This window comes from Amphibalanus amphitrite, unplaced genomic scaffold (genome assembly GCF_019059575.1).
Source record: "Amphibalanus amphitrite isolate SeventyFive unplaced genomic scaffold, NRLGWU_Aamphi_draft 000081F_arrow, whole genome shotgun sequence".
NCBI lineage: Eukaryota > Metazoa > Arthropoda > Thecostraca > Balanomorpha > Balanidae > Amphibalanus > Amphibalanus amphitrite.
Window position 1 is genome coordinate 741847 of NW_024881577.1, and position 23154 is coordinate 765000.

A 23154-nucleotide genomic window follows, 5' to 3' on the forward strand; every position below is an offset into this window, starting at 1 on the left:
TTATATAGGTGCCGTTTTTCGTTTTTTGGCGATTGGTTCACTCTGACTGGACCAATCGGACCAAAATGGTCCAGAACCATACACCCCCTTAAAAGCAGACGAGCCCATGCTCCGAAACTACTGGACCGATTTCGATGAAACCTTCACCATTAGACGCGCCGTGGTCTGAAACGATGCCGTTTTTGATAATTTCTTGATTGGTCCAACCTAAGTGGTCCAAATCGGTCCAAAACCCCTAAAATCTGTTGCAGACGAACCCATGCTCCGAAACTACTGGACCGATTTCGATGAAACCTTCACCATTAGACGCGCCGTGGTCTGAAACGGTGCCGTTATGGATAATTTTTTGATTGGCCCACCCTAAGTGGTCCAAATCGGTCCAAAACCGCTAAAATCTCTTGCAGACGAGTCCATGCTCCGAAACTACTGAACCGATTTCGATGAAACCTTCACCATTAGACGCGCCGTGGTCTGAAACGGTGCTGTTTTTGATAATTTTTTGATTGGTCCACCCTAAGTGGTCCAAATCGGTCCAAACCCCCTAAAATCTGTTGCAGACGAGCCCATGCTCCGAAACTACTGAACCGATTTCGATGAAACCTTCACCATTAGACGCGCCGTTGTCTGAAACGGTGCCGTTTTTTATAAAAAAAAAAATTTTATTGGTCCACCCTAAGTGGTCCAAATCGGTCGGACTTTTTGAGTCTTTAGCTTTATTTTATTGAGCTAAAGACGTCAAAATAATTGGCTATTCGCTATTCGGACCAAGTGATCTTTCAACCTTGATAAGTTTCGCTGCGTGGTAATTGCCGCCATTGCCGCAGCCGGTAGAATTGTGTATTTTGTTTGAGCATTTCTGGATTATTTTTGCTGTTACCTGGCCTTATGTAAGTATATTTGGGTGCTATTTGGTTAATTTTTTTTCATTCCTGGCTACTTGGCTTCCTTTCCTTTCAGTGGAGCATTTAAATGTCAATTTGGGATGGTTAATTTTGAGGATATTTTTTTTTTATCTTCAGCTAGTCTTGTCACATCTTGAACTTTCAAATCAAATAAAATCAGAGCTGGGCGCGTTCCTCGATTTTCGGTAGTGCGTTAGCGTTCCTGCGTTCCTCCGGCCGCGGTTAGTGCGTTCCTGGAATAGCGTTCCTCAATTTTTTTTCGTTCGGTGCGTTAGCGTTCCTGCGTTCCTGCGTTCCTCCCTCAAAAATACCGCCGAACCACGCGGCGCGGGCCCAACCAAACACGGGGCGAATCGATCACAGAATACCCAGAATGGCGACGTGGGGCCGAAAAGCAACTCGACATCTCTTTTCCGAATCGAATATCTGAAATACGTTTTACCAATATCATCCGTAGGGTTTTCAACAAAAATACGACCTGCTTAAAAACAATAGTTAAGTTAAAAGATGAATCATAGTAAAAGTTATCATATTTACTTTACACATTTAATGCTTGAAACTGAATCGAATAGTAAACATCACCACTAAAAATCTTTACACATTTAATGCCTGAAACCGAATCGAATAGTAAACATCACCACTAAATCTAAGCAAGCCTTACTCGATTCGACCGACAAGTGGCGCCTCCCGGCAAACACACGTACTCGAGATTCAAACATTTGACACAGAGTTCATTGGCAGCAATATAATTTTTCGGGTGGTTCCGCAAGAACGCGGGAACGCTTTAAAATTTCGGGTGGTGCGTTCCTCTTACTTGCGTTCCTTTGAAAAACTTTGCGTTCCTGCGTTCTTGCGTTCCTAAAAAGGGCGGTGCGTACGTACGGAAGAACGCAGGAACGCACTAAAGGAACGCACTTGCCCAGCTCTGAATAAAATGATACAAAAAGATAAATTAAAGGCATGAAACTGAAAGACATCACCCCACCCCAGTGATTAAGAGCTTGATTTTTAATTATATGACATCAGAACATCCCATACACTACAATGCTGATGATTATGATTTGTACATACTGATACAGTACAAAACATGCCTGGACGGCAGACACTTTTAAGGCAGAACATAGTTACAAGAAGGGGCACAGTTAAAAAATGATAAACAAATCATAGTGTTACTGTAGAGTATCTAATTTTTCAGATGCTTGTGTATGAATATGGGCCAGCACCCAGCAGTGAGAGCATCTGCCAGTCATGCATGAAAGTTTGGATGTAAACACCAGCAAAAAAAGTCTTAAACCTTAAAGTAAATGTCATATTTCAATTGTATATCACTGACACCCATACAACAACAGTTTTTTTTGCTGTCTCAGTCTGGCTTCAAAATGCCCTTTGTTCCGTGGCATGAGAGGTGTGCTCCGCCTCCGGTCTTAAGCCTGAAGCAGACTATTTCCACTGTCAGGAATTCACATGCGAGAGCCTATTCAGATGCATGGAAGCATGCATGCATCAATTGCATGCACCTCCTACATGTGATTGATGCGGGTAGAACTATAGTTCGTTTTTTTTCAAAAGGACGCTGGCTCAAAGTTCAATATCGAAGCTCTCACGTGAGTTTTGGCAACTTCAGTGTCTGGCCAAGAATTTCTTACCGAAAAAAACAATCGATTTCAAATTGTGTATGATAAGTAGCTGGAAATTGTTTCTTAAAAATGAACATATTATTATGACGTCACTGGTGGCAGCAGGCACCCAAATGTCCGTGCAATGGGACAAGTGTCAACGAATTTGGGTGAAACTTAGTTTTTCACTGTTGCCGAGCTTATGATCGAGTAAGCGGTTTCGTCCATGATAGTTATACGTTACATTGCAATACATGTTCGACAGCATGATGTCACCACTGTTCTCATATCTGGTTCCAAAACGCACATATGGAAATTATCGGGAAGAAATCACATGTTAAAATTAGTCGACGTTCGATTTTCTCAGGTTCAGTTTTTGCTCGTTTTGCTCGCTAAAACACGTGCTTGTTCGAAAAACATACTTGGAGCCAGCGTCCTTTTAAAAAAAAACGAACTATAGGTAGGTATAATGTAGCTGATTAGGCTCTTGCATGCGATTTCCTGATTGAGGAGTGTTTCAGCCTTTACTATGACATTGGTATTCTCATGCCACAAACAACATTTCAAAGCCAAATGGCAATAAACAAGTGAGGGCAACAAACATAGGTACCCAGGCTGCAGGCACACAGAACACAGCCCAGAACTCTTACCTACTACATATTTGGGTATTAGTATATATTAGGTCCGAGTGGACAATTGTGACGCTGTTGATACAAATATGTAACAGCAAAAAATCTAGGTTTTAGGTTAGGTTAGGTTGTAGGTTTGTAGGTTTTAGGTTTTAGGTTGGTAGGTTTTAGGTTGTTAGGTTGTAGGTTTGTAGGTTGTAGGTAAATAGGTAAGGTTAGGTCAGGTTTGATTATGTTTTTTCTTTTATTTCCAAGACATATAAGCATCATTTATGGATTCAGGATGTCAAATAATGTAAGAATATGAAAACTTTATCCTTTAACAGTCACTCGGACTCAATGTATACTTTTACCCATATTTGAAAGTCTACCTATGTGATAAGCTAAATCACGGTTAAAGGTGCTATTTTACAGTTCTTAGGTTGTCTGACCTGCCTGGCCTGCTTTGGCTGTTTTGAAAATTGTGCAGAAAATGTCCTGTGACCACTGACCAGTGTTTGAATGCTCATTGCCCAATTTTGATGTTGATATTATTTGACAGTTGGGCTTATCTTATTTTTCAGATTTATTACAAAATGAGTAAATCAGTGAGGAGGAAGTATGATGATGACTATGATGGTAAGTTTCTTAGCCCATAAGTTGCTGGGGGTGCACCCCCCCCCCCCCACTTTTTTGCCTGGCTGTAGCTAAAAATGGTGCACCACAGACATGCCAAATTTTGGGTATCTGTAGGGAGTTGAATGAAGTTTATTGCGATAAAATGAAAAATCAGTCATAAAACATTTGAGACATAGAGGTTTTAGTGGTCCTGATTTTTAAGTTTTCGACCAAAATGGCATATGCAAAAAAAAAATCATAAAATCACAGAGAACACATACAGACATTGGTCCCATAAACACTAGACTGGCAATACCATGAACAGTCAAATGGCTTTCTTCAATTGTTGATTATCATTCTACATTTTCCAAAATCTTGATGTGAATTTAGGCAATTGCTGCGAATAGCAGTTTTGATTTTATTGGATATGTGCTTACCTGACCGACCTGACTTTTACCCTAAGTAACCTAGGATTGACTGACCCCTACATGGATCTGTCACTACCGTAAAACGGGGTGTTAAGGGACAGTTTTGAGGTGTTTTGTTATATAACTCAAGAAGGGTTGGAGATAGAAGCATCAAATTGTCAGCATTTTATGTGGAATTTGGTGCTTAACATGCCTGCCACATTAAGGTTTTGAAGATTTCTGCCTGCATATTATTTTTTATTATTTTTCATCACTGTCCCTTAGCACCCCAATGTGGGGTGTTAAGGGACACTTATGTTATTCCAAGAAATGATCATCAAATGCCCACAATTGGGGTGTGGAAGGGCACACAATTTATTTATTGAAATGTTTTGCATATTCTGTCACAAAACAAGTCAGGTTCATTCACCACTAATGACCTTTTTAGCCAATTACGTGTAATGCTGTTTACGCTTGTGGAAAATGTGCTAATTATAAGGTAAACAGAACCAAAAAGTAATCTTCTGTCATCAATAAAAACCCATGTTGAAGCTAGTCACTTGTCATTATGTTGCCCTCTTTGTTTTGGCCTATTTATGATGACATCACATTTCCCTACATCAGTCTCCATTGACCCATCATTGTAAAAGAGAGTGTTGAGATGTTTTGTGACATAACTTTAGATGTGTTAGAGATAAAAGCATGAACTTGCCAGCATTTTTTGTGGAATTTGGTGTTTTCCATGCCTACTGAAAGAAAACTTGATTAAATTTTATTTAGATTTTATTTTTTATTTTTCTTCCCTGTCCCTTAGCACCCCACATCCACCTCAAAATATGCATGTATCCGGAAAAGAGAAAGAGGATGATGAATGAATGGGTGGATTTGCACAAGTTTTTCAGGAAACATGTGCAATACATGTGACAATACACCTATGCATTCATTTTCCCTGTACACCCACTAGTTTATGAGGTACACACAGAGTTTTGGAGATGTTTCAATTTTGTGAAAATGTAGCATGATTTTCAAATCCATTTTTGAACCAAATCACTTGCATGAAAAAACATTGCATTTTGTCCTATGGTTAAGAGCAAAACAGTGTCAACTACCACACTGAAGTTTTTATTGAACCTTCTCAAATTAGGAAGTTAATATGACTCAAAGTTTTTCCCATGCAACTGTCCCTTAACACCCCACTGTCCCTTAACACCCCATTTTACGGTACCTATTGTAGCATTTACATCACGGATGGTGCATAGTCTTGACAGAGTTTATGACAAAAGACGCGACAGTACGAGGTTCTAAAGTCCATGCTACTGAACCCCCAATTGAAAGTGTTTGACCCAACTTTGACCCGACCTTTAACCTCGAAATTCAACTTTCAAATACTCATCTGAAGCGGCTCGTCGCGTTCTTTCGTTTGCCTCCTCGTGCATTTCGCTACGCCTATTGGTTCTCGAGTCATCGGCTGGGGCGTTAAACGCCCTCCCCTCAGCAAACAGTGGGTAGCGAAATACCCCAGCAACTGCTGGATTAAGATCAATGTGATGAATGTGCTGAAAATATACTCAGTGTGTCTGTGGGCTCGCCCATGCATGCAGTTTGTGTAGGGGCTACTTTATTTCAATGCCTATACGTGTTTGTTTCAGACGACAGATCGGCCAAGCGCCGCCGGCTGTCGGGAGATGCCGTCGAGATTGAAGACCGTCTCGAGTCTCTCATTATCCGTGTTGGCGAGAGGGTATGTGGTAGTGCGACAAACATTCATAACATGGAATTACTTTTTCTGATATTCTCAATTTTGGCGGTGTGTGAAACGTGTGAACTGAAGTCTTATCAGCAATCATTTTTTAGAGCATTGCATACCTGAAACTGACAATGTATTTTTGTCTTCTGGGTAATTATTCATTTGTGTGTTGTAGTTGTTTCTCTTTTTTCATTCACTTGAGATAAGTGCATTCAGCCTTGGCTTGGCCAAGTGAAATTATTTTGAATTTGTGCACGTGTTAATTTTTCAGAGTACAGCATCTCTGGAGTCAAATCTCGAAGGTCTCTCGTCTGTGCTGGAAAATGATCTGGTCAAGGCCAAAGATAAAATCCAAAGAATTTTGGTGGACTGTGCGTCCAAGATGCCGGAGCGATCGTCTGTCTACTCGACTCTAGTCGGTCTTCTGAACGCCAAAAACTACAACTTCGGTGGCGAGGTACGTCAATATGTCAGTTTATTATCCTTTGTGCCACATTAGTTGCATTATGTTCATCCATGGCGTTTCTACATGTTTTACCTCCAAACCATTACGTTCGTCGTTCTTTCGACTGGAAGCTCGTTAAAATTCCATTTACTATAACAGTACTTACTTGTTCTTAAATTCAATGTCGGTATGGTTTGCGCACAATTGCTCCACCCTCCGATATTTCCGATTTCAGAACGCCCCCCCCCCCCCCCCTCCCTCGTGCGGTTCGACTGACCCCTCCCCTCCCCGGTGTGGCAGTTTGCCGAGTCGCTGGTGCGCTGTCTGAAGGACAGTCTGAAGATCTGCGAGTGGGACAAGGCGCGCAACTGCCTACGCTTCCTCTCTGACCTGGTCAACTGCCACGTGGTCTCGGCCTCGTCACTGATGGCGGTCTACGACAACTTCCTGGACGCGGCCCTGGAGCAGGGCGTGCCACAGGTGAGACGGGCCCCCGCCGCTCCCCACAAGACTGATACGGCGGCCGCCGCTCCTCTCCCTAGTCCGTCTCGGGGTGTTGCTGCTGATGGCTGAAATGTAACAGGTTCGGTGGGTGATAGGGGTATGAAGTCTGCATTTGCGACCGTAGCTTAGGTAAGTTGATTTCGAAGTACAGAAGACATTGGCTGGTATTACTCACTGCCAATAAATTTTAGAATAATTTGTATGAGCTCGTTTCCTTGTTTTTTTTTGTGTGGGGGGGGGGGCGATTTCGTTGCTGGTCGTCTGTGGTCCCTATTACACTCGTCCCGTCGTTAAAGCTTGCCGTTCTGTCATTGGCCGGTTGCCCCTCCATCATTGACTGACCCGTCCCCACTCCGTTCCATTAGGTGCGTACCGACTGGCTGGTGTACGCTGTGCTCACCTGCCTGCCGTGGGTGGGCCGCGAGCTGTTCGAGAAGCGCGAGACGGAGCTGGACCGGCTGCTGGCCACCGTCTCCTCCTACCTGGACCGGCGCAGCAAGAAGCACGTGCCGGCGCTGCGCGTCTGGTCCGGCGACGACCCGCACCCGCAGGAGGAGCACCTCGACTGTCTGTGGGCGCAGATCTCCAAACTGCGCGCCGACAATTGGCAGGAGAAGCACATCCTGCGACCGTACCTGGCGTTCGACTCGATCCTCTCGGAGGCACTGCAGCACAAGCTGCCGGAGATCAAGGCGCCGCCGCACCACGCGTCCAACGTATACCCACAGCCGCGCGTCGTGTTCCGCATGTTCGACTACACAGACTGCCCCGAGGTGAGACTAGGCGGGTCGGGCCGGTGGTTTGGGGTGGTCATTGAATGTGTCGAATATGTAACTGTCTAGTGCGGTGTGGTAATAGCCTGACCTTATGCGTAACTGTGACGAATATGAACATTAAATGTTTGAATGTGAAAATGGTGACGGGTGTTCAAAGGCCTGTCAAGGCGGGTGTTTGGATGCAAATCTTCTGTTCCGATGCGAGTGTCTAGATTTTCAATGTTTACGCTGAAGTTCAACCTAAATCTAACCTAGTCTAGTTTGTGGCAGAATCCTAGTGTAGGCTTGGACTACCGGCCTATGTAACGTCTTCCGAATCGTGTTGTTCACTTGCGGCTCGTCTACTGTTTCAGAACGGCCCGATTCTGCCCGGCTCTCACAGTATCGAGCGGTATTTGATCGAGGAGCACCTACACCATATTCTGGAGGTGCACCACAACGACCGCAAGGAGTGGTGAGTCGCCGCGCCGACCAGATATATGTGAAAGAGAAGCGCTGTAAGGGTGGGATAAGAACACTTCATATTCTAGCTCACAGTTGGTGACGTGCTGTTTTCTCGATACGTTATTGTCGGACGCAGAATGGAATGGCGGCTTGCAGAGACCCGACTGCCGACGGTTGCCAATAATGCGGCGGACGTGTTTGTTGACGGCAAACACGGACTGTTTGGTCTGTCCCGCTGTTCGGCTGGCCCGGGCTTGACGCGCCAGTTCCATTGAGTAGTGTCGGGGAAATGACGTCAAGATGACAGGCTACGTCCCAGTGCAGTATGTATGATTGTCGTTTTAGTACAAATATCTTCGAAACGGATAAACCACGAAAAGTATTCGGATGCTAAGAACAGGGCTAAGTACTAGGGCAAGTCTGAGAAGATTCCAGCACTGTAACCCAGCCATAATCAAGTCCAAGTGTGTTTCACTGTCCGTTGAATGAGTGTCACCGGTCTAACACTACAGTCGCTCAGCGATCGGGTACTGGATGATGTTTCTAACCATCTACTCGTGTCGACTTCCAGCTCTGCGCAGCTTCTCAACTTCCCGCACAAGACCAAGATCCCGCTGGACTACATGATTGTCGAGGTGATCTTTTCTGAGCTCTTCCAGATGCCGGCACCCAGGTGGGTTAATCTGCCGATAGTCTGTTGGGTTAGGCTGGGTTTCAAACTAAAGGCCGTAGTTAATTTCACGTTTTTTACGCTGTTTATCTTCTGCCCACTGATTTAGTTTTTATACACACCCATAGCTGAGCCTGTTGTGACCGTGTATTACTATTCACCCCTACCTCCCATCCGCTGAATTTCCACACTCTCCCGCCAGGTATTTGGAGATCAACTACGGCTGTATCCTGATCGAGCTGTGTAAGCTGCAGCCGAGCACCATCCCGCAGGTGTTGGCGCAGGCCACAGAGATCATGTTCGACAGGATCGACACCATGAACGTCTCCGCCTTCCAGAGGTGGGTGAAGGACGACGGGGTGTGAGTGGAGGGAAATTACCCACCGTGTGGAGATGCACAGTAATTCGTAGTCAGCGAGTGGTGATCACTGATCACCCAAGTGATGGGTTGTGCTCAGTGACGTGCCGTGATGTCTAGCTAGTAGCTTCTCATGGTTATTCAGGCAGTAGAACCGAAGGATGTCGATATCGGGGTTCAGTTACGGCGCCGCCATGATTTTGATAATTGCCTTTGGATATCCGTCTTGTGTGAATGGTATTTATAGGTCAATGAGAATGACGATCGTATGGCACGTATCTGGCAACGTTCGCCGTTTTAACACTTGTTTCGTGTCAACTTCTTGCTAACCCTGTTTCTCTCGTTTGTCAGGTTTGTCGGCTGGTTCAGCTACCACCTGAGCAACTTCCACTTCCGATGGCAGTGGTCCGACTGGGCCGACTGTCTGGCGCTCGACCCCGAGCACCCCAAACCAAAGTTTGTCCGCGAGACGTTCGAAAAGTGTCTCCGACTCAGCTACCACCAGCGGATTCAGGTGAGGGCGGGCGTGGCGAGGGACGTGTGTGATCGCGAGTCGCCCCCTGGGACGGAAATAATGCCATTGCTCATGCGTGAACTACGTGGACTGTCATGGTAATTGCTTGTGACTTTAAACATTATGCCTCATGCAGCGATACATTGGCATGGATTCTTGTGAATTTATGCATTATGCAGTCCTTGTGACTGTGCATTCTGGCCTCTGGGTACCTTTCGTATCCGCATGCCCAAATCACGCACTTGATATGTGATGTTGTCATCTTTATGCTGTTTCCCTCCCTTTTATTTCTCCCTCGCAGACCTGTCACTCACTCACTCACTCACTCACTCTTTCACTCACTCACTCACTCACTCCCCCACAGGAGATGGCCGGCCAGGAGTTTGCCGCACTGGTGCCGGTGGAGACCAAGCCGCGGCTGCGGTATCGAGAGGAGGGCGCCGGCTCCCTCCCCGGCACCATGATCGCCCACCAGCTCATGTCGGCCATCAAGGAGCGCTGCTCGCCCGAGGAGGCCATCCGGCTCCTCAAGGAGCTCCACAATCCGCTGAAGACGGCCGACGACGACGCCGAGCCCACGCACAACCCGCTCAAGATCGAGGTGTTCACGGAGACTCTGCTGTTCGTCGGCTCCAAGAGCTTCTCACACGCGTTCGCCGCCATAGCCAAGTTCCATTATGTGTTTAAGGTATGTGTTTGGGGCTTTTTGGTAGAAGCTTATGCTCTAAATTCTAAAGTAACTTTAATAGTGATTTATTAGTTTGATTTTGATCAGAATCGGCACGGCACAATATGTACATTATTATGGTGAACCGGTTGGCAAAATTTCATTTTGAAGGTGTATTCAATCATTCGCAATTCAAAACAATAGCTTTTGCACTCATTTGAGCTGATCGTCATCACTCACTACTCAGTCAGTCAGTCAGTCAGTCAGTTAGTCTCTGTTTTCGGCGAGCTGTTCCGCAGCTCTCCCTGCCTCTCACCACGCCCTTCCTCCCCAGGTGCTGGCGGAGACTGAGGAGGCCCAGATCTGCGTGCTGCGGAGTCTCTACAACGTGTGGAGGGACCACCCGCAGATGATGTGCGTCCTCGTCGACAAGATGCTCAAGACGCAGATAGTCGAGTGCTCAGCAGTGGCCAACTGGATCTTCTCGCGGGAGATGAACGCCGATTTCCTCAAGTGAGCACGGTTTTGAAATAGTAAGGTCGAAGCTAAGAAACTTCCTGGAATGGTCGAGGTGGTTGTGGAGTGTTTGATAAACTTTCGGCCTCGTTGCATTGCTCCTTTTGTTTGAATATTAAAATGTAAGCAATTCCTAGAAATATTCAGCGGGTAGTGGTTTAGTAGGACGTAGAAAGCATAATAAGACACCGTATTATAAGACACTATCCACCGATTCCGATAGATTTTGGTCTCTGCTAAACCCTCTAGTTACCGGCGCCGTGTCTCCTCGCAGGTCCTACGTGTGGGAGATCCTGAACCTGACCATCCGCAAGATGAGTCAGCACGTGCACAAGCTGACGGTGGAGGCGGCCGAGGCGCGCGCGCGGCTGCACCACGACTCTGGCGACGACTCGGACAGCGACGACGACCGGCGCGACCGGCCCAGTGACGAGCAGGTGGAACGCATGGAGGAGCGCCTCGAGCAGGCCCAGTCCGACCAGAAGACGCTTTTCCTCATCATCTTCCAGGTGAGGGTGCCGGGAAGGGGGGCTGTGGGGTAGTGGCTGGGGCTGACGCTGGCTAGTATGCCGGGTAGGGCGCTGTCGCTAGGAGGCTGACGGATGAGGTGTGTGTAGGTTAGTATGCCGAGTAGGGCGCGCTAGAGACTCAAAGACGGTTGGGGCGACGCTGGCTAGTGTGCCGGTTTGATGTGCTGGAGTGAGTGTCTGTTGGAATGTTGGAATGTTTGTTTTCCCTCTCTATTGTTTTTGTCCTGTCCGATCGCTGATATATTGGTAGGAGGCGATATTCTGACATCGGAGCAGGTTACCCGGCTGACTGTATGACTTGTATGATAAAATGGCTTGCTCACATTTTTGCAACTATGACATTATTTGGTAGACGAATAATTGCATGATCTGTAATCCACAAGCTGCAATTACGTATGAGCTAACAAACCTTTGTGTCCTTCAGCGGTTCATCATGATCCTGTCGGAGCACCTGGTGCGCTCCGACACCGACGGCAAGGACTTCCGCACCCACTGGTGGAAGTGGACCTTCGGCCGGCTCCAGCAGATCTTCATGCAGGTCAGTGGAGCGTATCGCGTCTACGGAGTACGGCACTTTGCGTTGTTCGGATAGCGTGCCGTGGAGGCCAGTGGCGATCTAGTCCAAAAATTTAGAGTAAGTGTGAGCTTATATCAGACTTATGAACAATGCCACTATTATTATTCTTTGGCAGTGACAGATAAGCAGCGATCTCGCGTTCTGTTTGTAGATGCTATGGCTATTGTCTGCTGGGTAACGTTATCACTGTGTGGTAGATCTGGTACTTGGACCACAGCATGAAACTAAATTGGACTCGATGTAAATCGTGAGGACGTGGCATATATTCATCATAGCAGCTGCCGGCTTACAGCAGACCTTTAGTTTGACCGCCTGCTCCAGCCGTCCGTATGAAGGTACCTAACGAGCAATGGCACAATATACCGTTGTTCACTTCCTGGAACATGAGAAGCCATTATCTGGTAATGACTGATGCCTTTCATACGTCCAACGAATAACTGGCGTAGAAGCTATTGATTTGTACCATGAATTGGCGTAATTTATGAGACAGATCTCGGGTTTGATTACCCTGATTTCATGCTTCCTCGGCGGCCATCGTCCGCCTTTTTGTTTGTGCTTTCGTTTGTATGTTCTCTCAGACACTGAACCATTCCGGCCACTCCGCCACGTGGAATCCATCGGCCATGGCCATGTAGTAGGATTAATTCCATCAGCCTCTCAACCGAATTGACCTTTGTACTGCCGTGCCGATTGAACAGGATGCTCACGCATTATCATCGGCACTCAATTTCAATTGAACGTAGCGTCCGCCCGACAACATGTGGCGCAGCGTCGAGTACTTACATGAACCCATGCAGTGTGAACTATGTAGTGTGCACTCGGCTCGTCGTCGTATGCCATGTCGAGAACTTTGGTCGGACCTGGCATGAAGTTGACTGAGTCTCGACTAGTTTCTGTGCCAATTTTTAGTTTCACTTAGCTGCATGTCGCTTGTGGCATAGCAAAACCTAGCTAATGGCTGCTCCTGGATCAGTCGCTGACTTTTTTCCGGTTGGTTAATCGTCTTTTTATCGATCATTGAACAACTCATCCATAAATTCTGAACGGGGTAGGAGTTCAAACGGTTTCAGACAAGTTTTGATATATCGACGTCTGTTGCTTTCCATTTATTATTGAATTTGTTTGCATTAATCCTGGTGGTTAATCGGCTAACTTTTGTAAACACTTCAAAGCACTTCAGTCGATTGCTCGTGCACTCTGCTCGTCTACACTGCGGCGAAATCGATTTGCTATTGGTTGGTCATGGCCATTGATTAGTGGAGGCACTTTATCCGCACTTAGAAGTAGAACGACTAGCAGAGACTCTGCCTCAGAATGTCCTGACCGGTATCATCGAGGCGAAAGCCTTTCAGGCGCCTTACGTCTAAAGCCCTAATAAACAACAACCTTTCAGGCGGCGATTCCTAGATGAAACTAGCCTCTTCATTCTCTGTAGCCTAACACATGCTGCTTTACCTGACGAGTTTCTCTCCCCCTGCCCACAGCACAACGAGCAGGTGCACAAGTACAGCCAAACGCTGGAGACGCTGCTGTTCACCCAGGACCTGGACCCGCACGTGCTGGACGCCTTCCACCAGTTCCTGGCGCTGCGGGACTGAGCGACCCGGCCTCTCCGGACCAGGTGCTGTCCCCGGTCCCCCGGAGCACGCGACCGTTTCACCGCCCCTCGCGTTACCCGACAGCTGTTCTTAGTGTTCCTTTTTATTGCGGCACGCTGCAGTTATATTTGTTTACCGACTGCGCTACATCCCAGGGTCGTTCGCTGAAAAAGCGACCGTGGCTGACGGCTCGTGGCAACCACCGACGTAGTTCATCCGTTTGTTTGGGCTCACATAATTGTTTTGTTTGGCTTTCACGTAGCGTCGTAAATTTGTGACCAGGTGCGGGCACGGCGAGTTTGTAAAGCTCTGTGACGCGTTGCCAAGGGTCAATGATACAAGGGTGAACGCTGTGACGGGGATAGGGGAAAGCGAGACAGCCGTTTGTGCGATATAAATGCGTTCCCTTGAGTGAGGTTGCCACTCACTCGCGGCACCACACCGGACAGTATATTAACCTCGACTCGGCTGACGCCATGCGGCGACGCGATTCAACGAGCACACTCTCGTCAAGCGTGGGAGTCTCCCTGTGTGCGAGATCTTTGGAGGCGAGGTCCCCATTGGAGCGAGGTCTTACCACACCGGGGCCGCGGCGGAGCCTGCCGTTGCACGCAGCGGTGCCAGGAATCTGGGGAGGCGCGCCGGCTATGTTTAGCGCCGCCGGCAGGCCCGCCTGTGTCGCTGTCGGCGGCTGCGGATGGGGTTCGCCCACCAACAGGTGCCACCGACCCGTGAACGGCCAGCCGGGGGGCGTAGGACCGAGCGCGAGTCTTCAGTGACGTGGCGTTGTGAGGCGAGAGTGTGAGAGCGTAAGCGTTTGTGGTGAGAACTGCGTCTGGTGGGGGCGGCGCTGGAGGGAGGATACTGCTGTGAAAGGTGGGAGGGTTGGTGCCAACTTCGGCGCCCGTAGTTCGAACACATCATTGAACTTTCAACACATTCATCATACCTGAGACCGACTTCCGATGAATAAATATCAGCGGAGGCCGTATGATTGACTTTTTGAGGAGTTGAGGGAGCTGGGATGACGGACGTTTGATGCCAAACCCAGGGTGGAGTCGGTGCCAAGAGTTCCACCACCACGCCTATCAAATTTGATGGTCGCCGTTGGCCGGGCGCCGGAAAAACATTAATCGTCTGTTGAATTTTAACATTTTCATGGGCGGGAGGATATTTTTGACCACACATCCTGGAAGCATCGCTACATCACTATCGCTTGCAGATGATCACCCACAAATTTCTGGGACCCGTGTGATTCTCATGTCTCCCATTGTACACCAAAATATGCACTGAATGATCTCGTCTGAAACAGTGGAACGTATGCTCAGTAACTATTGTATTTCACATTAATCAGCAGTGACGGTACACGTAGCATGCAGTTCACGATATGGTAGGAATGTATCAACGGTGTGTGTTCGGTCGTTAGTCAGTTTCCGGCACACCGAAAGCCTCACGAAGCTTCTTCAGCAGTTCTTTTTTCTCGCTATCGGGCAGGAAACTTGCTTTCGCTGCGTTGAAATTCTGAAAAAGCACCATGCATTTCAGTCTATGCAAGGCAGGATGACGGGACTCGGGAATGCCATTCGGCCGAATGTTGGGTGGCGAACCGATTCCTTGAGTAGTGCCCGCGTTCCAAATACAAAGATACATAGAAGCGTCTACGAGAAGTTCACAATAAGATCAACTTATCAGTTTTCCCAGCTGCACGCGTAGGTTTGCAGCTGGCATGCTCTCCATGCCCACGATGGCAATCTAACGTACTCCCGTCATGGGTATTTTTCATTTGTCCCCATCGCGTCGACGAATTGACGGCCACTCACCATGGTAGCGAACATGGCCTCGTTGAAGCCCATTCGGCGGAGCAGACTGTACTCTGTGTCCATGTCCGCCTGGATCACGGTCGGGTCGTCCAGGTTCACCGAGAAACTGGCGCCGTCCTCATAAAATCTGCCGTAAGGAAAGAACGCGTTACTACGCCAAGCTATGACATTTGTTATACATACATCGACGCAAGGTGAATTCATCTCTGTCTACAATGTTTAACCCGCGCCGTGCTGGGGGGGGGGGGCGTTTTTACGCCCCCCCCCCTCAGGTTTTTCGCGAATATCTCAAAAACGGCGGCGCGCAGCGCCGCCGTTTTTGGTACACGTGTTCCTACATCATTTCCGCACATGTTGTGAAAATTTCAGACCTAGGCCGTTCAAGGTCAGGTCACCAGGTCACGTCAAGTGACCTTACCTCAGAAAAAGTTCAAAGGCTCGCTATAGCTACACCGACTGAACGATCACTTTGAAACTTTCAGCGATTGATATGAGTAACAGTATGTATAAAATGTATATCTCGGATTTTTGATATCTGTGACCTAAGGTCAGGTCAATTTTGCGACCTCTCCATTATAAGTCAATGGGAGAAAATTGAAATGCGCCTCTTTTGGACGAATATCGTTCAAAACGCTCTCAAATATCGGTTCATAGGTAAACATGACACACTGAATAGGAAAAATGCACCTGTGACCCCTCTGTGTGCCCCTGAGGTCATCTCAGGTCATGAACGGTCGCCAGCAGTTTTTTGGCTATAACTTTTGATAGAGACGTGCTAGAGCGGTGAAAACACGTCAGATGTGTTCAGCTCGACGATACGGATCGACTGATATGCAACATGACCCTTTTCGGTCAGGTCATGACCTTGACCTGAGGTCAAATTTTCAAAATGACCTTTCAAGGTCAACAAATAGTTCATTCGACGCGTCTCGACGAGAGGAGCACGATGCTGGCAAAAGTAATGTCATGGCGCTTATGAGTCAAAAGTTATTGACGAAAAAACGTTTTTCGTAAAAACGGCTATTTTTGGAGTTTTTGCCCTCTGGAGGCTAAACCGTTGACCTGAGGTCAAATCTGAGAACATTACTCAGAAAGGTCTGTAAAAGGGCTATCGAATGCGCTTTTCCGCGGCGCTGTAGCTCTATCGGTTCCCGAGATAGCCGTTGGCAGTTTCCAAAATGTTGAAATAGTCAACATTTTACCTTTGGTGACCTCTGGTGACCTGACCTTTGACCTGACCCAAAAAATGACCGAAGTGTTTTCGTCCTTATTTTTGACGCTCTTTCGATTGCCGCTTACCGCGTGTCGCTACGTGGCCCAGGAGCCGAGTTAGACGGGGGGGCGTGAAAACGCCCCCCCCCCCCCCAGCACTCGGCGGAAAGTTCAGGCCACCAGCACGGCGCGGGTTAACAGTTTTGTGCATTCTCTAGATATGTATATCGATCAAAGATAATATTTAAAACTGTTTGATGCACTAAATATTTCATGACGCTCTGCTAGACACAAAAACTCGCCTCTGAACAGGGTGCTTAGTCTGTGTGAGTGACACGGCGCCTGTCAGGTAGCTGGAGGAGGGGCAGCACTCGAAGTGGACGCGCTCCTTGATACAGCGTTTATACAGCTCCTCGTCCTCCAGCACGTGGTAGCCGTGACCGATCCGCTCGGCGTGCATCTTATCGAGCGCCTGGAAACCGCAGTGGGAACGGGACGTTGGAATGTGAGATCAATGGACCATCTCGGCCTGCACGTAGTCCTTGTAAATGATGAAACAGACTCTTTACGCAGTCAGGAAATCGGATGCCAGAGCCTATTCAAATACATTAAATTGCGCTCGCATTGAAGTACATAGGGAGGTGCGGATGATTAACGCGTGCATGATTTATTTAATGAATTTGAATAGGCTCTCGCTTGCAAAGAGTCTGCTGTTTCAGCCTTAACCCTTATGCATGACTGACAACTCCGCTCTATCCTACTTCCTGCTCTTTGCCCTTTCCCTGTCCCTGAAGACAGCTGATCTCCCAGGCTGACATCCATGTATCCCGTACTCACCACCTGTACCATGTAGACGGGCCCCGCCTCTACCGTACAGTCACCAGCAGTTGCTACCCATCACCCTCGGACGGCGGGGGAGCAAGCTACCACCGCCCCTGCGAGACTAGCGCCGCCATGCGCCAAGAAGTGGAAACACCACGTGACTGAGGCCACGTGAGGGCAGGGTCACGTGATGGAGGGGCGGAGCATAGTAGCTTTTGCGCCCGACACTAACTGAAATGCGGCGCTGTGATTGGGCGCCTTAGCATGAATGAAGCCCCGGCGCCAGAATCAGCCGTTCGCCTTATATGGAAAGTGAGCCTTTGCGTTTCACTGTTCTGTATTGGTTTGAGAGCCTCGGCACCATACGAATTGTGAGCCCCTTTGAACGAGTCACCGCCCGAGGCACTGGGTCGACGGCTGTGCCGGGCAAAGTCTAGCCTGGTGGGAGAGGTGGGCCAGGGAAAGTGCGATCGAGCAGCCACTGGGACGTGGATTGGTATTATCCAACCGCGACAAACGATGTCAGCACCCTCTTCTCGTGTCTATGAAACGAAAAGCTAGACAGACAACGTGGGCAGTGCCCAGTCAAAAGCTACTAAACGATCCAGTTAAGAAGTTGGCGAGGTAGCCAGACCAAATAAAAAGTTTTTAATTCGATTTTGGTTGACAAATGACATACAAGCCCGCTGTGATGGACCAAAAAAGGAGCTGAACAGTTCATACAACTTATAAAAAGCTCAACGGTTTAAAAATTCAAAAGTTAAATGTTAAAATTAAGCCTGCATGTTAAAACTCTGGGCCGGCGCTGGCAGGAAGCTTATACTGCCACTTGCAATTCCACTACGTTGTAATATAACCAAGAGTTCTGTGAGAGCAGCAACTGAAAGCCCCGTTGAGGGGGGAGGGCGGCGCGAAACGGCCCCCTCTCTCCTTTTCAGTCGGTATCTCCTAAAGTATAGCAAATGTCACCACTAAACTTTCAAGACCCCTCCGGGCATCATTTTTACACCTTGTGACCAAATTTTTCCAGAGCTCTTATGAAAGGTTAGTCACAAATTACGTCAGAGGGATGTCATGTTCTGTCATTTTCGACCCAATAAAAGGTTTAGCGGGAAGAGCTGTCACGCTTACAGTTTTGAAGGTAACGAAAAATATTCAAGATCAAAAAGATGTAAAATAAACAGTGCTACCAAACTCTTATTTCCAAACAAAAACTGATTTTGACCATCAAAACTATAGAAGTATAACGCCCCCAAAATACCAACAACTTTCAAAATTAAAACTGAAATATATGTTATAGAACTATCTGCTCTAGATATGCCAAACTTAAACTCGATAGCTCCATTTTTAGCAAAGATATGGCAAAAAAACTACTCAAAATTTATTCCGTAAAATTTTCAAATTCAAATTTCAGCCGTCACAGAACACACAGAGCAAGTCAAAGACCACCAATGGATTTCCTGTGATGAGCTGCATCATCGAAAAGATACCCCTTTTATGCAAAATATCAACTTTGAAATCTGACCTTCTTTGACCTGACCTTGACCTGACCTCCACCAGAATGTCATCTAAACTGGCCCCAATGGCCGTCTAGCCCACACCATTGAATTTTAAATGTAAAATTAGCCATAAAACATGTATCACACGACCCTAGCATAGTTGGGTTCATATTGTGACCCTTAGTGACTTGACCTCTGTAAACTGACCTGGCATCAATGACCTCTTAAGGCAACATATGTATTAGACAACCAACGCTACATCGATGTTTTTCGATAACATGCCTTTTGTTTGATGTGTTAACTGACTGTAACGCATTCCTTAGACTAAATCGGTGAAAAAATACGACCTTTGACCTGACTTGTGGCGTCATGGGTTGCACCTAGGTCAACGAAACCTGGTAACAAGGTAGTTCCCTGGTGGGGCTATCGAACGCTCTTTGAATGTTCAAAATCGGTCGGTAACTTTCCGAGATCTCAAGTGGAAGGTGAAACGGCTGCACCACCCGATCAGGTGGTAGGGTCCGCCAATGGCCCAAGGGGGTGCGGATTATTTATTCACTCATACAGTGTCATTTATTTTGAGAACACCTTTCTCACGCCATGACAGGTTCCTCTCGTAGTAGAACGAGATGAGGAGAGTGTTTTCACGCCTCCTTATGCACGGCTCTTAGTGTCATTGAGCTATCAACTGTCAGCGGTTTTCGGACAATGAAGTTCTTTCTTAGTCCTTACTGAATCCAATTTTATTTCAAACGATTGTCACTGTGCTAGTTTTCTTCTTATACGTTTTTGAAAAAGCGCTGAAGAAGTCTTTGATAGACGAAACCGGTCCGCTTATTCTTTTTCTAATTGTTTTTTGAATATATTCGTAGACTACCGGCTCTTTACTACAAAATTTGAGAATGTTTGGTATTACTTTGACCCGAACGATGTGCAGCTGAATTTTCCCTCTTGAATGATTATGGACAGCTCACGAAATTAACTTCAACCTAAACTACGACAAGCAGAAGAAAATCCGATACAAGCCTACCTCAATCCTCTCACCTTATTCAACCGTTGAAACGTGAAAGGCATTTGTTCAGTCCGAGTCGCTATGTCGACGACCCGCGCCGTGCTGGGGGGAGGGGCGTTTTTACGCCCTTCCCCCTCAGGTTTTTCGCGAATATCTCAAAAACGGCGACGCGACGCGTAGCGTCATTCAAGGTCAGGTCACCAGGTAACGTCAAGTGACCTTACCTCAGAAAAAAAATCGAAAGCTCGCTGTAGCTACACCGACTGAGCGATCACTTTAAAACTCTCAGTAATTGCTTAGGGTAACAGTATGTATAAAATGGATACCTCGGATTTTTTAGGTCTGTGACCTAAGGTCAGGTCAATTTTGCGACTGCTCCATTAGGTATAAAGTCAATGGGAGAAAATTGAAATGCGCCTCTTTTGAACGAATTTCGTTCTACACCCTCTCAAACATCAGTCCATAGGTAAACATGACACACTGAATCGGAAAATTGCACCTGTGACCCCTGTGTGTGCCCCTGATGTCATTTTAGGACTTAAAAGGTCTTCAGCAGTTTTTTACTTTTGACAGAGACGTGCTAGAGCGGTGAAAACACCGGTGATCTGAGGTCAAATTTGAGGTCAATCAGAGCGGTGCCCTGTGGGGGCTAAAGCGTTGATCTGAGGTCAAATTTGAGGACATGGCGGCGAAAGAGCGTTAAAAGAGCTATCGAATGCGCTTTTCCGCGGCGCTGCACACTGGGCCGGGGGCCCGGAAAAGTGCTAGAAATTATCTGTGATTGAGTTGTTGATCTCAGTGACAAGCAAACATGCTAAAAACGACGTGGGGCTGCTTAACCCTCGCCGGACCTATTGTCGGACCCCCCCCCCCCCCCTCGGCCAGCCGAGGGGGAGGATTGGTACGACCCCTTTTCGCCGTTTCGCCCCTAATGGAGCTAGAGCCTCGCGGAAAAAACAAGCGTGTGCGCCGTTTCAAGACGAAACGATTGATACCCGATTTTAAGGTCCCAGGTCAACCGGTAGCCTCTGAGGTGAAGTCAAAAAGCCCAAGGTAGGGTTTAGTTTTTGGTAAATAATTTCGCAAAAAATGGCCGCAGAGCAGCGATTTTGGCACCATCGTGTTCGCCTGGCTCAGGCGCGTCGAATGGTATACTTTTTGTCCGGGTGAGGTCAACTTAAGGTGTTGACCTCGAGTCAAGGTCAGTTCAGAGCCCATCAGGCCACGAACTTAATCGAAGGAAGTCGTATTGCATATCATTCGATTCGGGAGGTCTTCCCGAGTCCATTGGTGGCTTTCCCGAGTCGCTGGCTCAATTTGATCATGAGTTATTGACGAAAAACTCCTATGACCGTAATGACGTCATAAATGACGTCACGGAAGGTCAAAAATGCAAAAGTAAAGCATCGGATCTTGCAAGGAGTGCATGAAATCACGATTCCGAGTGCTTGAGATAGTTTGAGGTCATTTCTTGCGCAAAAACAGCAGTTTCCTTATTTCCCCATTGACTTTTATTGGTGAGGTCACGTGACCTCGAAGAGTAGCAGGCATTAGCAAAAATTGCGAGTAGGGCATGACAGAAAGATGGTTAGTGGTTTGTATGGCATGGTCATTTTTAGCGGCTCGAAATAACATTTCTCAAAAAGTCTGACTAAAGAGCAAGTTGTTGTTGATTATCACTGACTTGTGTTTGGGGGTTAATAACGACTGAATTTTTTAGTTTGGGCCAAAATTTTTAACAGCATTGTGTGCGTTGATCAATTCTGAGCTCAGGGACATATATTCTATTCTGATTATACGCGTTTGTTTTTCAAAACTTCCAGCGCTTTAAAGAGCGCCGGGCCTTCAGTAGAGCGGCGAGGTGACAATTGCCCCTACATCATGTGGTTTACTTGCGCATATCTCGAAAAGTAGCAGGGAAAAGCAGCAAAGCACCTATATGGAACGAAAGATGAGTAATCAGAGGCTAGTATAAAATGTTCATTTTTAGCTGCTCGAAATCACATTTTTATAAAAGTCTAATTAAAAAATTAGAAATGATTTTTAATTACGTCTTGCAGCTGCTTGCAAAAAGCTAGCTTATCTTGCAGAAAAGCGATGCAATATGTAAGAATGATGTTGGCACAGTGAACAACAGTGCCCTAAACTAGTCTGTGAGGAAATTTCGTTCAAAACGACGATTGGTCAGCTAATAAATTACCACTGAAGATCATCATGAAAATCGGTAAATGTGGTGGCCACTAGAGAGTCTAAATTGTCTTGTGTTTGGTGACAACTGACGACCTCAATTTTGACCTTAGGGAAAAACTGGCATCGGAATCGTATTCTTCGATCAATTTGGGATTAAATGATACCTATTTTGTTCATATTGCGGAGAGTCAGTTTGGGGGAATTTCTAGCGCTTTTTCGGGCTGCCGGCCTACAGTGCGCTGTAGCTCTATTGGTTCCCGAGTTAGCCGTCGGGTGTTCAAAATCGTTGAAATCAACATAATTTGACCTTTGATGAACCCTGGTGACCTTACCTTTGCCCTGACCTTAAAATGACCGATTGTTTTCCTCCTTATTTTTGACGCTCTTTCGATTGCCGCTTACCGCGTGTCGCTACGTGGCCCAGGAGCTGAGTCAGACGGAGGGGCGTGAAACGCCCCCCCCCCCCCAGCACTCGACGGAAAGTTCATGCCACCAACACGGCGCGGGTTAATTGTTATGTTACTGTTAGCTAGCTCCTGTTGTAAGCTGTGGAGTCGTGGACCTGATCTTGAAGGAACTGGGCCTAACATTTTCATAGCAAACGTAAAAAAATGTTTAGTAGGTTGTGCAAAAAATAGCATCTCTTTTATGAAACATTTGCAAAACCTTCAACATCATCCCCAGACCCCATTAGTGCCGAGCCCCCAACGACGACCATAAAAGCGTCCCCATCCTGTCATAGGCCGTGGAACGGGGAGGGCACCGGGGCACCGTGCCCCCTTTGATTTTGGCATTTTAACCCGCGACCGCCTGGGGGGGGGTCGGATCCGACCCCCCCACTCCGTTTTTCTTGAATAACTCATGAACCGCTTGAGCTATCAACTTGAAACTTCGCATACCTTCTCCCCCATCAATTTGACGTCTCCTGTGCAATTTTTAAGAAAAAAAACCAAAAATTTTTGAGATATATCGATTTTAGTGATGTAACTACATGGCGTTTTCAGTCAAAAAATGGTAAATGTTTAAAAAATCGCCAAAAATCGAGGTTTTAAGCAAATTGCAAATTAAGGACATGAAAAGACGCAGCTCAACGAGTTCTTTA

At 47.0% G+C, this 23154-nt stretch overlaps 2 protein-coding genes across 4 annotated transcripts in view; one reads left to right on the forward strand and one right to left on the reverse strand.

Moving 5' to 3' along the window:
• The first annotated feature begins 553 nt into the window (after positions 1 to 553).
• On the forward strand, positions 554 to 14488 carry LOC122379635 (nuclear cap-binding protein subunit 1-like). 2 transcript variants are annotated; one of them, XM_043361978.1, is made up of 15 exons: positions 554 to 887; positions 3711 to 3765; positions 5801 to 5892; positions 6170 to 6355; positions 6644 to 6823; positions 7213 to 7620; positions 7977 to 8077; positions 8639 to 8740; positions 8940 to 9077; positions 9447 to 9609; positions 9974 to 10297; positions 10611 to 10789; positions 11067 to 11301; positions 11747 to 11860; positions 13384 to 14488. In XM_043361978.1, exons 2-15 carry the CDS (start codon positions 3723 to 3725, stop codon positions 13495 to 13497), a joined length of 2379 nt encoding a protein of 792 aa, XP_043217913.1. In that variant the 5' UTR covers positions 554 to 887; positions 3711 to 3722; the 3' UTR covers positions 13498 to 14488. The 2 variants fall into 2 exon arrangements, with proteins under 2 accessions (XP_043217913.1, XP_043217912.1); XM_043361977.1 differs by having other exon boundaries at positions 817 to 837.
• Positions 14489 to 14813: 325 nt separating this feature from the next.
• Positions 14814 to 23154, reverse strand: part of LOC122379636 (adenosine deaminase-like) — an 89771-nt gene continuing 81430 nt past the window's right edge. For both annotated transcript variants that reach the window (XM_043361980.1, XM_043361979.1), the window contains exons 8-10: positions 16832 to 17001; positions 15318 to 15444; positions 14814 to 15018 (exon numbers count right to left, since the gene is read on the reverse strand). In XM_043361980.1, coding sequence (XP_043217915.1) covers positions 14920 to 15018; positions 15318 to 15444; positions 16832 to 17001 — 396 coding nt within the window. In that variant the 3' untranslated portion in view covers positions 14814 to 14919. The remainder of the gene's footprint in view (positions 15019 to 15317; positions 15445 to 16831; positions 17002 to 23154) is intronic.